This window comes from Protopterus annectens, chromosome 5.part1, assembly GCF_019279795.1.
Source record: "Protopterus annectens isolate FY-2018-M chromosome 5.part1, PAN1.0, whole genome shotgun sequence".
Classification (NCBI taxonomy): Eukaryota; Metazoa; Chordata; order Ceratodontiformes; family Protopteridae; genus Protopterus; species Protopterus annectens.
The window spans coordinates 721,202,612-721,220,351 of record NC_056736.1 but is presented as its reverse complement, the minus strand read 5'-3'; the positions used below and the strand labels follow the sequence as shown (position 1 = coordinate 721,220,351).

Below are 17,740 nucleotides of genomic sequence, written 5' to 3'. Positions count from 1 at the left end.
TGTTAAATAAAACATTTTCATTTACCGTATACTGTACATTCCACACCCCCTCCAATCAGACACTTTATTAAGGGATTCAGGTATTCTTCTTGATAATTCCATAACATGCCATCATCATGTCTCTAGAGTAGTTAGGAAAGCCTTTTATATGGCTCGTCTGATTTCCAACGGCACCGCCACTAAATCCAAAGTCGTCTTAATTCTCATTTAGTCGAATCTCAGCAAACCCATTGATGAATGTAATGTACGTTTTGCATGTATCTGTCTAAAGATATTACTCAAATGGAGAGGCCTCACAGATTCATAACTGAAAAGAAAAAAATCAGTGGCCTCAGAAATCTTAGTGATCAGGATAGACTGGCAGCTCTTTCTTTGCGTTCAGTCTCTTTTAGATGCCTCGCTAAATATCTGTATATGGCCTTTTCCAACCCTCTTTGATCTGTTATTCCTTCAAAAAAAAAAAAAGAAATAAAATGGTCGCTCTAAAACCTGGTAAAGCAACTAAACTTTCATCATCAGATAAATAAAACATGTTGGTGTGATATCACATCATATCCCTCATGTTTGGAACAAGCTTGTACTGTAGGCCAGAGTAGCAACCTCACCATCTTCATGGCTTCAAAGTAAACCTAGATGATTGGATGGGCTGTTGCACAGCCTCTCTCTCAGTCTGTCTTGCCTTGCCTTCTTGACGCTGGATGGCATTTTTCAGCTTTTGAATGGGGGGTTTTGCTTAGCCATGTAATGGTTGGCAAATTGGTTACCCAATACTTACCTAGGAACAAGGGAGAGTGCTAGCTATAAAGGGAAAAAATTCCCCTGTTAATGCTTAGAACCACTGTGGCGGTCACCTCATTCCTTACTGCCCACCATCAGCAGGTACACCACCTCGGAGTCAGAAGCAAGACTTAGGGATGCTGTTATTGAAGCAGATGCTTTGCCAGATGGGGGCCAGAGAGAGACAGATACCTTAGGAGAAGAGTGAGTGACTGTGCAGAAGATTATTTAAAAAAATAAGTAAGTCTTCTGCCTTCTCTAGTTATGATTGCTGGGTGCTGTTTGTAAAACACTGTGCAAAGTGAATTAGATCTGGTGTGCACACCAAAGTCCATTGTGACTCGGAAAGAACTGAATGTTATGCCACTATGACTAATCAGTTAAGCACAGTATGTTGTCCGCACACTGTGCATGGAAATGTCCCCTCCTCAGGACAGCACACAGTTCACAAACAATGACCCACCTGTACATGGATCCATTTGGGTGACTTAAGTGGCTCTAGCTGCATACAAACAGGTGGTATACTGCTTTTAATGCAGTCATCCCCTTTCCTGCTGATACATTGCTCAGCATACAGAGCTCAGCAGCATAACAGCAGTAAAGTAAAATAAAACATGTGTGTATGTCTATATATATATATATATATATATATATATATATATACAGAGAGAGAGAGAGCGAGCGAAAGATAGGTTATCTTATATTATCTAGTTGAAATTCATATGGTTAGGACCATATGTTCGAGTTTCGGAAAATTCAAAAGAAAACTTAACAAAATTCTTTTTTTCAGGGGGGCAGACACCCCTTGCACCTCCCATGTGAGGGGCTGCCCCCCTCAGACCCCTGCAAATTATATATACCAACTCTGAAATCACACTACAGTGGGGAAACGGGTAAGTTCCCGAATGAAGCATTTGTATGGAGATAGCAATACAGTATGGCTCTGGGAATTTACCCTTTTCCCCACTGTAGTGCATTCTCAGACTTGGTATATATATTTTGCAGGGATGTGGGGGGGGGGTGCAGGGGGCTTGCAGATTTTTGTTTTTTTTTTTCTTTTGAGTTTTTGGAAACTCGGGCATATGGATATGAATTTCGAGTTTGTGAAAACATGATAATGTTATATAAACCCATATATATATATATATATACACACACACAGACACACACACACACACACACACACACACACACACACACACACACATATACACATGTTTGTTTGTGTGTGTGTGTGTGTGTGTGTGTGTGTGTATATATATATATATATATATATATATATATATATATATATATATATATATATATATATATATATATATATATATATATAAGCATTTGTAAAATAAGTCCTTTACATGGTAGGAAAACTCAGAGTTCTCAGAGTTCTTGTGGTTTTGGCTACCACAGCCAGTTCATCTCAAGCATTCACAGTAATGCTGCTGAATTCCTGCCAGTAGGAAGTGTCCTTATTACTATATTGTGGCAATGACTGTATATAAACAGTCATGTCTAGTATATGATGATTTTTTATGACGGGAGGGAACAGATTCTTAATGACATAAGTGTCTTGATATATACTTAACTATCTGTGTTGCACTTAGTGTAAGAAACACAAAACAACAGTCAGGAATGTCAGTGTTGTGTAGTATGTTGTCTTGCACGCCATTCAAAAAAACAGACTTTCTGTTGTAGGCCAGTGTTCAGTGTTGTGATCCGTATCGATGAATCGTGTTTATAAAAGCTGTCCCCCTGCTTACTATGCATATGAATACCAGAGGCACTTTGTTGTCATCCTCTACCACAGTGTCACTTGTAAATTTTGTGGGAATCAAGTCCTAAAACTGGGACATTAATTAGTAAAAAAATTGTCATTGCTGTAGCTATTTTTTTTTTGCAGTGTACTCCTTTTGCATATACTAGTTTATCGCTGATTGTGCAGAATCTTGTAATGTGCACGGAAAGTCTAAAGTAAATTTTGACTTTGAGTGTGGGATTTTATTTCCTTTAGAAAATATTCTGATGCTAATATCACCACCAACCTGTATGTAGTAAGTGAGCCGTGGCTGTTCTCACTGGCGTGGTGCTCTGGTGTGCAGTCCGTCACTACCAATGCTGTGCATATCCTTAAAGACTTAAAAACACCTTTCTTTTTCATGGTAAGTAGACAAACATCTTAAATTTGTTTGAAATAAAAATGAATAACCAAGAGTATTCATTCCCACTTCTTCACAGCTTATTAACAGTAAACAGGAAAATGATTACAATGAATTGGAAAATGTAACTCCTTCATTTATGGTATTTATAAATACTGTTACTATTGTGTGTCAAAAAGAAATAGTCTAATATTGAGATGAAAATAAACAAAATAATCACAGAATATAATTACTGAATTAAACTTATCAACAGAGAAATATTAATCTATGTTCTAAGATCAGTTAATAGTGTTTGGTTATTTACTGAATCTTAGTAATGTATGTAATAAGAAATGATGTAAACAGCTGTGGAAATAATTATTTATTTTATTTTGTTATAAATTTCAATGTCCATGTTTAAGTATATGCATAACTAACTGTCAGTGCAAAACAAAAGCAGTTATTACTTTGGTAAGAGTGTTTTATTAGATTGCACTGCAGTTGAAATCCTAAGTTTTCTGGTCAGTTATGCTCTCTTGTCATTCTGCAGCAGAAGCTTAGTATAATGCAAGTAAACAGAGCCCAAACAGAGGTTTGCCTTCTTTGTTTTTTAATTACCAGTCCCTTCTGTACTAGCTTACACCTTTCCGGACTTGCATTGATCCATTCCTGCTGTGACACTTTCCCAACATTCATGTTTTGCTGTTGTGGTTTATCTACATGCCAAGGTATTTTTATTAAGAGCCTATGTGGAGATGATTCTGTTCTCAGAGCAGCTAAAGCTAATGACAGTATATCATGTTAAGCAAAGGTGAACACCACCCTAACTGATCAGAACAAATATTATTAATTTTCCATAGTGCTGGAAGACTTGTCACACAATGGGTATTCAAGACTCATGGGCTTTCCCATGTTGCATTCCCTGCTTTTAACACCCTTCACCACATCTCTAGATACTGTCTGCCAGCTGATCAGCAATGCAGAATATGTTAGGAGTTTCGCTCACCTGAAAGAGAGTGCACTGACCTGTAAATGCAGCCACACTGAGTTTTACAGTCCCTGTACCCAGACATGCTCCTAATCTTGGGTCATTGCTATGACAGTAAGTATTGTTGCTATGTAATGCATTCAGTAACTCTAGTGCAAACATTATTCACATGTGACATTTCAAACAGAGGCACTTTGGCTCTTGGTTTCTGAGTTTTCAAGTCGCAGCAGGCATTATCTTATAGCCATTATTTGTTCTTTCCTCCTTGTGTAACGATTCTTACTTGTCTCTGCAAACCCTTCAATCCTTTTATTCTGTTCGCTCTTCTTTTTTTCAGACACCACAGCAGTACAGGCTTATGTGGATCTTAACAGATGTGGTATCAGCATTATTAATCCTAGCTGTATTTGCTTTTCATTGGTGAGTATGTCAATTTACAAGTAGATGATTAACTATGAGAGTGTTCTCCTAAAACAAAACAAAAAAAAAAAAAGAAAAGCTGGCATTTTCAGATTTACTGATACTTTTCTTCATCAGATTCCCCAATCCCCATAGATTCATTCATTTTTTGTAGCATTCTGTATGGGTTACTACTTCACCGACGATGATGTAAGAATGGCATATTGTCTTGACAAATTTATGGAAGCAGCATTTATATCAGGAAATTAATTTATCAGAAAAATAACAACTGGTAAAGAACAAGCATGTGAAAAAGTGTTAGTGGTGAAACAGGTAGCACACTTACCTTTGGTGCAGAAGGTTGTGGGCTCTGTCCTCACATCAGGGAGAATGATTACTGACTCTGTAGTGCAGCATAAGGAAGAGGTTCTCTGCTCTTGAGTGTGCCATTCTTTTGGATGATACGTTAAACTGCGACCCCCAACTGCCTGAGTTGGTGGTAGCTCTGGTGGATGTAAAAGATCCTACAACACCTTTCAAAAAGACTACTAGAAATTCCCAGATGCCCTGGTCAAAGTTCCCCTAGTAGTACAAATACTACCTCAGGTCTCCCCTGAAAACAGGTTACTAGCATAGTGGGACTAACCTGGACAACAAAGGATAAATAAAAATAAAATAAAGTGTACACATATGTGGGAACAGAAGGTCAGCAGTTCAACATAAACAAATGATGACAAGAATTGGAAAGACATCATTCACAAAGACTGATTAGATTTATAGGTTCAGTTGTCAAGCTTATGACCTGTTGTTTACAGTAATCCCATGTTGATATTTTCTACTTCCATATGCATACACGTCGTAATTATTTTTTTAAGAAATGTATTAACTTCTACTGGTAAGGAGAATCTGATTCTCTAACTTTGAAAGTGTTGCATAATGTATACAAGTATCTTTTTGTTAGGCTCCTTGGTTTGGTGTTAACATCCTCAGTGATGTATTGTGATATAATTGAACCAGATCAGACATTGTCTAAGAGACCAGGCAGAAGTTAAGCAGGATATAATGACAGATTTTGAAGTCTGTCTGAATAGTTCAAGTTTTCTAACCCTGTAATTTTCTAATAAGGAATCACTGAGCATTTTCAGTTTGTTAGGAGACTTGTTTGAAGGTAAAAAAGCAGCCTTAAATTCAGTAACAGATCAGATCAGTACATTTTAACATGGTTCAACAATTCCCCGAATGGATAGAACATGTCCTTTAGAACTACACTGGCTGCAGGATATATCTTCTTACTTTTCTACTCAGTGTTGTAGCCCCAAAGGAAATAGCCTTAGAAGTTGCCTGAGTGTGTAGCCTTGTGATACACTAAGGGTTGCCTCCATCGGGATAAACCATATCCATCCTGACTTTTTTGTGTCATGCTATTTAACCAGTGTTTTCTTCCATCAAGTTATGTATTAGTTGGCATTTAATGATTTTGTCAGTTATTCCATTATGGGAAATAGAGTCAATGCCTTAGGGAGGTTTAAAATAAGCAGCAAGCACTTTCTGCCTTTAACCAGCCGTTACTGCTACCCTTTCAAAGAATTTTACAAGTTTTAAAAGATCCAAACCAAAGGATAAAGGGTCATGCTGACAAACTATTCAGTAAAAACTGTAAGAAAAATCCAGTCAAGCTAGAGTCTTCGCTGTGTAATATCTTAAACTTCCTGTAGTGGAGGCCCATGTGGTATATGCAAATGACCTCTTAAGGATATACTAGTATTTCAGCTTCAGAATGCCCATGACTTTTTACTTTTTAAAGTCTTTATGGGTACATTCAGGCCAATAAAGCCAAAGTCTACTAGCTGTAGAGATACATGTTTCGACTGAAAATGTCGATAAAAACACGGAAACATGCATGTCTACAGCTAATGGGATTTAGTGTTATTGGCCTGAATGTACTCATAAAGACTTGAAAAGTAAAAAGTCATGGGCATTCTTAAACCATGTAGCTGAAACACTAATATGTCCTTAAGGAGTAATTTGCATATATCCCATGGGCCTCCATCAGAAGCATAGTGAGGCTAGAGAGAACGGGCAAAGTGTTAGGGGACATGAAGAAGAAGTGCAGTTCCTGGATACATTTATCCTTTATCAGCATTTCTGAATCCTGGTACAGAAAGGCACTCCAGCTCTTCATTTGTGATGACTTGTAACAAGACAATATTGGCTTGCTACAGTTCTAAAAAAAGTAGAGGACTTTTTTTTCTAGTGATTTTTTAATTTTTTTGTTCTTCAATAGAACAGTTGGGGGGGGGCATGGATCTTTTAGTAGTAATAATACAACCGCTACTGTAAAGTCAGTAAAATAGCAGTTGGCTTGCTATAATTAAAAGCTGAAATTGCTTTTTCTTTTTTCCTTTTTTCTTTTTTTTTTTTTGGTTGTTGGGGGGTATACATCTGTCTGTATTTATCTAATTTGATTGTTGCAGTAAAGTCAGTAAAGTCCTTTATTTCTCCCCCCAAAGGAAGAGTTGGGGGTGAGTCTGTCTATGGTAGGTCAATTGCTATAATAAAATTTTGTAATTTTTTTCCCCCTTTTTTTTTTGTTTTGCTCTCCAGTAGAAGAGCTGGGGGGTAGATCTGACTGTAGTAAGCCAGTTGTTATAATAAACCAATTGACTTGCTGTAGTAAAAAAATAAAACTCAAATTTTTCTTTTTTTCTGCACTTGAAGTGACAGGAGGAAGGCAAGAGGGAAACGAGTGTGTCCAGCAAAGAGGAGGATGGATTGTGTGAGAGAAGATCTGCAACAGTCAGACATGAGTGTTGAAAAAGGCAGGAGTGTGGCATTGAATTGAGATAGATGGCGACAGTCAACACTGCACCTTGACCCCGTGTAAAAGAAGAGAAAAAGAGGGTTGTTGATGATGATGATGATGATGAAGTGCTTAGGGGATGGGGAGCTGCATTGGAAACCAGCACTGAGAACTAGATGAGCCTAGCCTCTATATATAATAGAAGTGGGCCCCCTTTTTTTCTGGAAAATTTCCATTATGACTATACTCATGACTTTACATAGAATTATTCTAGTCAGGCTGATGGTTTGATGTGCCCCCCCCCCCCTTGTAGATTGGTGACACTACACCCTGTTGCCATTGTCAGGGATGTGACAACATGGTCACAAGCAGTTGATAAAGATTTAGTTAGGTTTTCCTTGATTCCATATTAAAAACTGCCAAGTATATTACATGGTGCCTTGGAATCTGATTTTATTTAATTTTACTTTTGGCAACAATTATCCTGTCTGTAAGTATTTAAGTGATGTCTCCACTTGTATGGGTGGCACTCCGATATATGTCTTTGTTTACTGTGAAGTCTGCACAGTTTTCTGCAATTTCATTCACTATGTCCTGCAGCTGGGTGATAGCTTCAGTATTTATTGATAAGATGTTACATTCACCGCAGCTGGGTGATAGCTTCAGTATTTATTGATAAGATGTTACAGTCACCGCAGCTGGGTGATAGCTTCAGTATTTATTGATAAGATGTTACAGTCACTGCAGCTGGGTGATAGCTTCAGTATTTATTGATAAGATGTTACAGTCACCGCAGCTGGGTGATAGCTTCAGTATTTATTGATAAGATGTTACAGTCACCGCAGCTGGGTGATAGCTTCAGTATTTATTGATAAGATGTTACATTCACCGCAGCTGGGTGATAGCTTCAGTATTTATTGATAAGATGTTACAGTCGCCATTTTCTCTTTCAGGTTTTTGATATAATTAAAGATTTTCAATCTTGTACATCAAACTGTGTAGTCTGTAGATCTGAAAAAGTTTGATAAGACAAAGACATAGGCAATTTTCAGACACTAGACCCAACTTATTTTGGCTTTGTCAAGGGAAGCTCATGGCTACTAAACCAGATGGACTTCTTTAAGAAAGTCACCAAGGCAATGGATGAGGGGAAATTGTGTACATAGCCTACCTGGACCTAGCTAATGCATTTGATACAATACCCCACTCTGGTATAGTTGACAAACTCACTGAACTGGGCATAAATGCCTGCATAACTCAGTAGATTATGATTTCCCCATTGAAACAAACATCTTGCAGCAGTGTCTAATGAAAACAAATGCCAGGTGCCAAAGTCATGGAATAAAACTGCATTATAGTGCATTTGAGAAATTTGCCACCCATGCTAATTACTCCAGTGACAAGATACCCCTAACAGTTGACCCAGTGGTCAGATATCAGGGAACATGCATAGGTAGTAATCCAGCCTTTAACCAACATGTGGCCAAGGGAGTAAGAAAATCATTCTCTGTTGCACAAATTATAAGTAAGGCCATTTCATCCAAGCCCAAGGAAATGCCACTTTATTCAGCCATTATTAGGCCCATCATTGAGTATAATGCCCCCTTTGAATGTACAGGACCAGATGTATGCATCAGTTGGGACACCCACATAGATTCCTTACCAGGAAAATCCAGCTTGATAACACATTGTCCTACATATATCACCTTAAAGCCCTGTCTCTGTACTCAGTCTTCTACAGGTTATTGAGAGGTGATCTACACTTGGCATATAAGGCATCCTCAGATCCAGCTCTGATGGACTTTTTGCACATCTGCAAAACAAACAGCATCAGAATGACTAGATCCAGGTAATTAAATTTTGCTTGTGACATAAATAGGACATGTTGGTGAGACAGATATGTGGCTCAGAGGATCTCCATGCTCTGGAATAGATCCCCATCTATGTGAAGCAGAGTCCCTCCCTAACCCTATTTAAGCATAACATTACCAATGGATGGGAAACCAGAGGCACCCTAGGTCTGGCACTGATGTCTCTGATAGACAGAGGCAGGCAATAATGCCTAAACTAACAACCTCCATAACCTCTAGAAACTTCTTAACATACCCCTCTTAATAAATGCCTGTGATACATAGGGGTACAGTTGGGTTGGTTACACAGCTAGTCTTATGAAGGCTTAGGTGGTTGTTAACCTACTATATACCTATGAACCTGTGAAAAGTAAATGGTTTCTTTACTTAATTTCTACTCTGCAGGGAAACTAAGACCATATAAGACAGGCAGCTGTGATATCACCTATCTATAACTATAGTAAACCAGTGCTCCATCTCCATACCTTCCTACCTCTGAGCTTACCTTTCTGTCCACTGATTGCTCTTCTTGCCTTCTTCCTTCTCCTTGGCTCTACCTGCTCCATTCGCCCTGCAGGCTCACTCCGCTCCCCTACCCCGTATCACCTAGAGTTATACATAGCTAATCACTCTCCCTACTCACCCAACAACCAATCCACATCCCTCCCATCCCCTCAAACATTTGCACATACCACTTCTACTAATCCAACCTATCAACAACTCTCCTTAATAATGAAGACATACCTCCTGCAAATGTCTCTTCTAACCTTCTTAGTATGTACCTATTACATCACATCTTACAACTTCACAGGACAACTTCCCCCAAACCCATAAATCCACTGCAAATTTCACTTCCATCCTATCTCCTTACCCCCCTAACAATAAGCTCCAGTTTATACCACACTACTGCTGTAAGCTGAAGCCATTTTAAACTCTTTACCTCTTACCCCAAATCAACAGCAACCCAAAGATACTTTACCGTACTACAAAAACTAGCTAAATTAATGCAAAATGTCCATCAGCAGATCCTGTGTGTTGGATATATCCACCCAAACCCAGGACCTAACAATACAAGTCCTCTTGCCAATTCACATAAGCTTCCCAAGATAACACAACTTACCACTAGGCCACTAAACAGTCTAGTCTTCCTAAACCTAAATATTAAAAGCATCAACAACAAAACACATGAACTACACACTCTAATCTCTCAATACACCCCAGATATAGTCAGTATAACAGAAACATGGCTAAAACCATCTACCTAAGATACAGAGATCCTACCACCTGGATATAGCATCCTTAGGCAAGACAGGCTAGGCAAAAAGGGTGGAGGCATTGCCCTGTTGTACAAAAATGGTTTATCCATAACTAAAATTGAGGTAACCATGCCCCCTTTCGAAAAAGCAGAAATTCTCTTAAAGCTTAAAATATGTAACAGAAAAGCCATTAACCTAGTAACAGGTTATATCCCACCAGGCAGTAGCATCCCTACCATGGAGACATTCCTTCAATGGTTATCACAATCCATGCCTCAAGAGACCATTGTATTAGGTGACTTTAATGTACACTGGCTCACATGCTCCTCTCAAATATCCACTAACCATATCAATCTTCATACCTTCTCACAAGTAATCAAACAGCCCACCAGAGTAGTCAGAAACAGTAAAAAAGAAAGACTATTAGACTGTATCTTACTAAGTAAAATACCCTGCTCCTACTTAGCCGGCAACCTTCCAGAGGCATTGAGTGACCATCAAACTACTTTCTTACTTAAATACAACTCCCACCAACCCCAAACTCCTATACTTCAAACAATTAGAAACAAAAAAACACTTTAACCCCACTAACTTCAGACAAGAACTAAAGCTATACAATTGGTCTGACCTTTATTACCTACCCCTAAATTAAGCTATTGAACACTTCAACTCCACCTTCTTAGATATAAGTAAACAGACACGCCCCTGCAAGAACTACTAGGGTTAAGTCAAAATCAGCCCCATGGTTATCTAGGGAAACTAGGCAAAAAATAGCTGAAAGAAATAGAGCCTGGGTAGCCTGGAGGTCCAATAAAAGCCCTATAACACAGCAAGCCTACCAACAAATTAGAAATCTAACCAAAAAACTAGTTATGCAAGGCAAGAGAAACTACTTTGTTACCCATCAAAACCAAAGTATGAGTAATCCTAAGAAATTCTGGGCAGGTTTAAATAAGTTACAACACCCTGGTAAAATCATTACCCCACCCCCAACATCAGGTTTAACAAAAGACAACATAGCCGAATCATTCAACACATTCTTTACTGAAACCGTACAAGCTCTAGCCCAACAACATCTCACTGTCACTGCAACAGGTGTCCACTCTTCCACTAACTATATGCAAACTTTTAAGCTTCAACCCACCCCAACCTCCTACATATAAAACTACTCTCCCAGCTAAAACCCACAACACTAGAAGCAGATTCCCTCCAGAATGAATTTCTAAAACTGGCAGCAGCAGAAATAGCTGTACCAGTTACTATACTAATCAATAGATCAGTCACTGAAGCTACAGTGCCCCTGATTTGGAAAACTGCCTATATCATACTCTTCACAAAGGGGGTAGTTCCTATGACATATCCAACTACCGACCAATCGCAGTTCTATCTCCACTGGCTAAAATATTAGAAATATGTATCCACCATCAACTAATGTCCCACCTTATAAATCAGGAACTCGTATCTCCAACACAACATGGTTTCCGTCCAGTTCATAGTACCACCAGAGCACTGTTAGCATTTACAGATACCATAAACCATAACAGGTACAATGGCAAACTTACATCAGCCCTTTTCTTAGACCTAGCAAAAGCCTTTGATATGGTTAGCCATGATAAACTCATCTGCCACCTCCAAAACCTGGGCTTAGACAATCAAACAGTCTACTGGTTCAAAAATTATCTCAGGGACATGCAACGAGCAGTGCAGTGGGACAATAACTTGTCTCCACTTTTACCAGTCACACTTGGGGTACCTCAGGGATCAATACTGGGTCCCTTGCTATTCTCAATTTTCACAAACAACCTCCACTCAGCTGCAAATAGCACTAACCTTATCCAATACGCAGACAATTCCACTGTAATATGCAGTGCCTCAACACTGGAAGAACTACACAATAAAACCCAGGATAATTTCCACTCAGTTGAAAATTGGCTTATTGACAATAGCCTCATTCTTAACCCCAAAAAGACCATGATCCTGCTATTTCACCCCTCACAAAATACCAGTCTTACCGCCACTTTCAATATCCTCTCTAAAAATGGTTCACCCATCACACCTGAATCCCACACAAAACTACTAGGCGTCTCCATTAATAACAACTTAAAATATGATGTCCACATAAATCTAGCTATTAAAAACACTCACAGAAAGCTAGGTAGTCTCTGCAAACATAAGTCCTTCCTGACCCATACTGCTAGGACCGCAATTGCTCGTACTCACCTCCTCTCAACATTACTTTATGCATCCCCAATCCTAACCAATCTATCCAAAACAGAAACCAGCAAACTGACAACCTGCTATAATCAAATAGCCAAATTTGCTAATAAACACCTCTTTTAGAACCCATCACTGTCATAACCTAAAACAGTTGGGCTGGCTTGAACTGCCAGATTTACTAATCTATAATCAACTTATCATCGCTCATAAGTTGCTCTCTCACCCAAATAAAACACTGTCTTTAAGCAACCTAATTCAGCAGTACTCCTGTCCTAGGCAACTCCGCTTCACAAGTAAGTTACTATTAACAGTTAGTAGATCCCACAACCATGCCGGTGACTCCCTCTACTCATCTTACATACCCAAAATTTGGAACTCCCTGCATTCATCCATTACCCTGGAATCTTCTCTAACCAAATTTAAAATGTCTATCAAAAGCCACCTTAACAACAAATGGTTATGTCCCTGCTCCACATCAGACTAACTTCAGTCCTTCTCCACTACTGCAGTAACTCTTGCCTTACACACACAGTCTCTTGATAGGACTGCACAGTCTTATCAATACCCCATTCAGATGCATGATGTGACTCTATATAGTTAACATAACTTAATATTGTTTGTATGTTTTGATCATTTTTAAATGCTCTTGCCAATGACTTAATAATGTTTGCTCATTAATATGGTCTTGTATATAGTAGAAACATGTTAGTATATTTTGTTTGTATATTTTGCATAAATGTTTCATTGGAGCTTTTCTCCCCGGGTCTCCACTGAAAATGGACATGTATCCAGTCGGACTATCCCGGTTAACAAATGTAAAATAAATAAATAAGTAATAAAATAAATACAACTAATTTAATTATTCTATGAATAGCTTGTAGCTGTGATATACATTTCTGGCGTCTGCATTTTTATGTGTACCTTTATAAATATTGCGACACAGCTATCTACTCCCTGGAACTGGAAAAACAAAAGGCAGTATTTCCTGAAATTTATAATATGGATCTTGGATCTTTAAGCCAAGTTTCACCAATGATACAGATGTCAATATACTCCCAAGAACAGAAAAAATGTCTAAGTCACTAATTTTATTGTTGAAACTTCTGACATTAAGCAAACCATCTTCACTGCCTTTTTGTCTTGTTTATATTTTCAAATGTTTTGCTTCAAGATTTGAAGAGGTCTAAATAGAAACTTTGGGGAAGGAAATTTTACTGTTCAGTACATGTAGTACCTGGGGAGATAGGTAACACTTGAAATGGTTGTACATGTCACTCTATGTGGCATGCATTACATTTCCTGTCTATTACACAATGTTGTTTTTTTAAACACATTTATTGAATCATCACTTGTGACACCGGCAAATTTACATTTATACAAAAGTATTCAAATTATATTAAATTAACATTAATAAACTGTTAGCCACTGACTCAGTGCCAACATTTTCTCTTGATGTTCAGCTGCTGTAAACAGTAGGGAGGAGTTTTCAAAGCAGATTTGTTTGTCCCAGGTTTGATAGGATGTTTCGAAATCCCACTATATCCTGTTGCTTATCCAGGATGAAGGAACTCCTTTGATCATTCTTTCGAACATGAACAATGACTGTGTCTTAATTATCCTTAATTCTTTTTAACTTTCCTATACTGAATTACTTTAACATTGAGGGAAAGAGTTTAAAAGCTAAACTATGTTGTCCTTCCTGTTACATCACATAGCTTTGGTGTCATCAACAGACATAAAAGTGTTGGCTCACTTACCATATAAGTGGAAACTACGTGAATGCCTGTGACTGTCGCTTAATATATTTAAGACTGCAGTCATGGTGAGATTATGTGCCTTCATAATCAACAATATGTGTAAATCTGCAGCTGTGAAACATACTTATCAGTTAGTATTCTCAGAGCCAAACCTGGTGAAAATTCTGAGCCACAAAGAAAGCAGACCTAATATCGCATCTATTCCCATAATAACCAGGAAGGCACAGTTGTGCAGCAATTTGCATTTTCACCTCACAGCAAGAGGTTCTCTGGTTCAATTCTTGGCTGGGGTGCCTTCTGTGTGGAGTCAGCATGTCCTCCCTGTGTTCATGTGAGATTCCTCTGGGTGCTCTGGTTTTCTCCCACGTTACAATGATGTGTGTCTGGAGCATTTCTCCCCAGGCCTCCACTGAAAATTGGCTTGTTTGAAATTGGACTTTCCCAGTAAACATATGTTAAATAAATACACCAAAACATTTTGGGAGAGTAGAGTTGGAAAACTATTTAGCAGCAGGTAAGAAGTAGGCAGTAAAGGAAAATGCATCCCAAATAGGGCACTGCATTCAATAATTATTTTTAATAATTGGTATAATCAATGCTGAATGTAATGAGACAGTGACCTCTGGATTTGGGATGATATTTCCTTGGTATTTAGCTGTGCTACAGAGAAGGACTTTCTGACTACTGTCATTATATGACGATCAAAGAAGAACGAATTATTAACCCAAGTTCCAAGGTCCGTAACAACATTCTCATTTTAGAGTAGGTCATTGTCAGTGTAATATGATTACAGGAGGAGTAGTCTACCAAATGTGACAATACTGCACTTTTTAGCATTTAATTTAAGCCCATTTTAGTACACCAGATATTTACAAGTATAAGTTCTTGTTCAAAAGCTTGGGTGTCAGAAGGTGACTTGACAATGACTTCCAGTTTACAGTTCATCAACAAACTTGGTTAGCCAAAGATCTTCATTCATAGTCTGGAGATCAGAAAAGTAAATGCCAAACAAAATGGATCCCAAAGTAGAGTGTAACATTATGTGTTGATCAAAATTTAATTTGAGAATATTTAAGAAAAGGTGGAACTTAAACCGAAATATTAAAGTCTGATAATGGTAGTACAGGAGAGTGTGCCCTAAAGGCTTTGTTTGACTCACCTAGTGTGTTCAGTTGTATTCTAGCTTGATATTATAATGTTTACCCATTCAAGTATAGAATGATGCCAGGTTGCTCTGGTGGTACAGCAGGTAACATCCTGATGATATCACAGGCAATTTGGGCTTGATTAGTGGATCAGATGACTGACAGAGCTGGCAGGAGAGGATATTTGTGCCTGTCATGGGGATGATAAGGGGAACAGCTACAGTGGATTGTACTAGTCCCCTTGTGGGAGGGGGTTAGAATGAAGATCTGGCATGCAGGTGGATGTTGAGCTCACCAAGCCACTGATGGGTGGGTGGGACTTCATAGTAGGCATATGGGTGTATGTATCCATGTGGGGAAGGCATTGAGAGACCCGTATTCATGCAGCTTACTCCTCTTCATCCTCCCACCCTATGGATGTGGTTAAATTCATCATAACTATCCTTAGAGCCAGGATGCCAGAGAAGACACAATCAACCCTCATGTCTGCTTAAATAATGGCTTCTCAGGTGGCTGTTGCCTCTTTATGGGTACTGTCCACCAAAGATGACAAGAGGTCTCAAGTCCAGCTGGGGGAGAAAGAATGTCCAGCAAGCATGTGGGCAAAAGCCACTTAGAAAAAACTTGTAATGATGTTTTCATGGTTACTGGGCCCATTTAATATTATATATGTGGTAGATGATATTTTTTGTTTGATATGCCTGAAGAAGCCTTGTTTAAGGCGTAAGTTTTTACTAGCGATTTTAAAGCTGTATGAGTCTAATAAAATACTTCATTACCAGCTGCTTGTGGTTCCAGTGACTTCTATTTTACTTGTTCGTTTTTATTTTTGTTGTCACTGGATTTACTTGTGTACTGGTTGTATATATTTTTTTGCCTTTCTCATGGTTACTGTGATGGTTTATTTTAACTGAGCGACTGAGCAATATGGACAAATATAGTATCACTCACCTATGTAGCCAGACGTAGTGACTGCACTATCGTGCAAAATGAGAAACATAAAATTATAAAATACCCAAACATAAAAACAGAAACAAGATCGTGGTGGAGGCAGGGCTTCCGGATATTTCCAATTATTCCAAGAGAAGGTCTGCTAGTACAAAAGAATTTCCAGGCACAAGAAATGTGCCCATAAACATTACAGATGACAATCACTGACTTGTTTCAGTAGTTGAGAAGAACAATGTTTGCAAACATCAAAGAGTGAAGCAATACTGTCACAATTTTTAAATATATCCTGATTTATTAATGTGGTGTACTTCCGTCACAGCATTAAAAACCGTAACGTATAAAGAAATGAAACTAGGGAGAAGTTAGACGTAATTGTATGTAGTACTCGGCCTTACGTTTGCAAGGCAACGATAGAAATATAAGGAAGAGTGTCATCAGACACCATTCTTAATGGATGCCAGCAGCAATCTGCTCACCAGCCCACAGGATGTCAAAGGTAGATGGAAGGAAAACTTCCAGGAGCTTCTGAGTGAAGGAAACCCCACAGAAGTCGTACTGCCCCAGACACAGCCTATGGTGAGAGAAGAGGAGGAGCCCACCCTACAGGAAATGACAACAACACTAAGGAAAATTAAGTTAGAGAAAGTAGTAGGCAGAGATGATGTCACAGAAGATATGACCAAAATGTTGGGTGAGTCCTCTTAATTGGATAGATGCATTTGCTAAGATTAATGGTATTGGCCGCAAAAAAAAAAAAAAAAAAAAACATTTACTAAGAAGTACAAAATAAAGTCTAAATCTGTGGAGTATTCAATATTGTGAAGGAGATAAGCAAATTGCAGGTGAGATCTTTAGTAAACAGATGAAAAACAATTATATAGAAATAAATGTTTTTTGTGTGAACAGTACATAAGGAATACTATTCATGAAGAGGAGCAGTGAAATTTAAGTGAAGGCAGGATTTGATGGAGTAAATTATATTTTTTAAAAGAAACCTTATATGTATAAAGCATGAAGTAAATGAAAAATGTTTAAAATGGTTTGTTTTCTTTTCTATAAATCTATACCCATGTCATTGTTTAATGTAGAAAGTTAATAAAGGTTTTAAAAAAACAGATGTTGAGTGAGTAAGGAGAGCAAAGGTTCCGGAAGGTACTAATAGTGGTATGGAGAGAAAGGCGTATACTAGATAACTGTAGAATAAAAGGTACTAGCACCAGTGTACAAGAACAAAGGGGACATTCCCAACTGTGGGCAGTATAAAGGTATCAAACTCCTGTCGCACTACATGAAAGTACTGCAGGGAGGCGCAGATAAACGGATATGCAGAGTAGAAAGTAAGGGCAGTTCACATGTAGATCATGATGTAGGTCACCTGACCCAATGTTTGTAGCACGACAAACAGAGGAGGAGAAGAAGATAAAGATGAGCTAAGAACCCACTTTGGCTTATGACAGCATCTCAA

General features: G+C 38.4%; 1 protein-coding gene across 1 annotated transcript in view; it reads left to right on the top strand.

Moving 5' to 3' along the window:
- Positions 1-17,740, top strand: part of GDPD4 (glycerophosphodiester phosphodiesterase domain containing 4) — a 1,130,252-nt gene that overhangs the window by 1,078,193 nt on the left and 34,319 nt on the right. The window contains exons 13-14 of the mRNA XM_044073350.1: positions 2,789-2,936; positions 4,238-4,320. Coding sequence (XP_043929285.1) covers positions 2,789-2,936; positions 4,238-4,320 — 231 coding nt within the window. The remainder of the gene's footprint in view (positions 1-2,788; positions 2,937-4,237; positions 4,321-17,740) is intronic.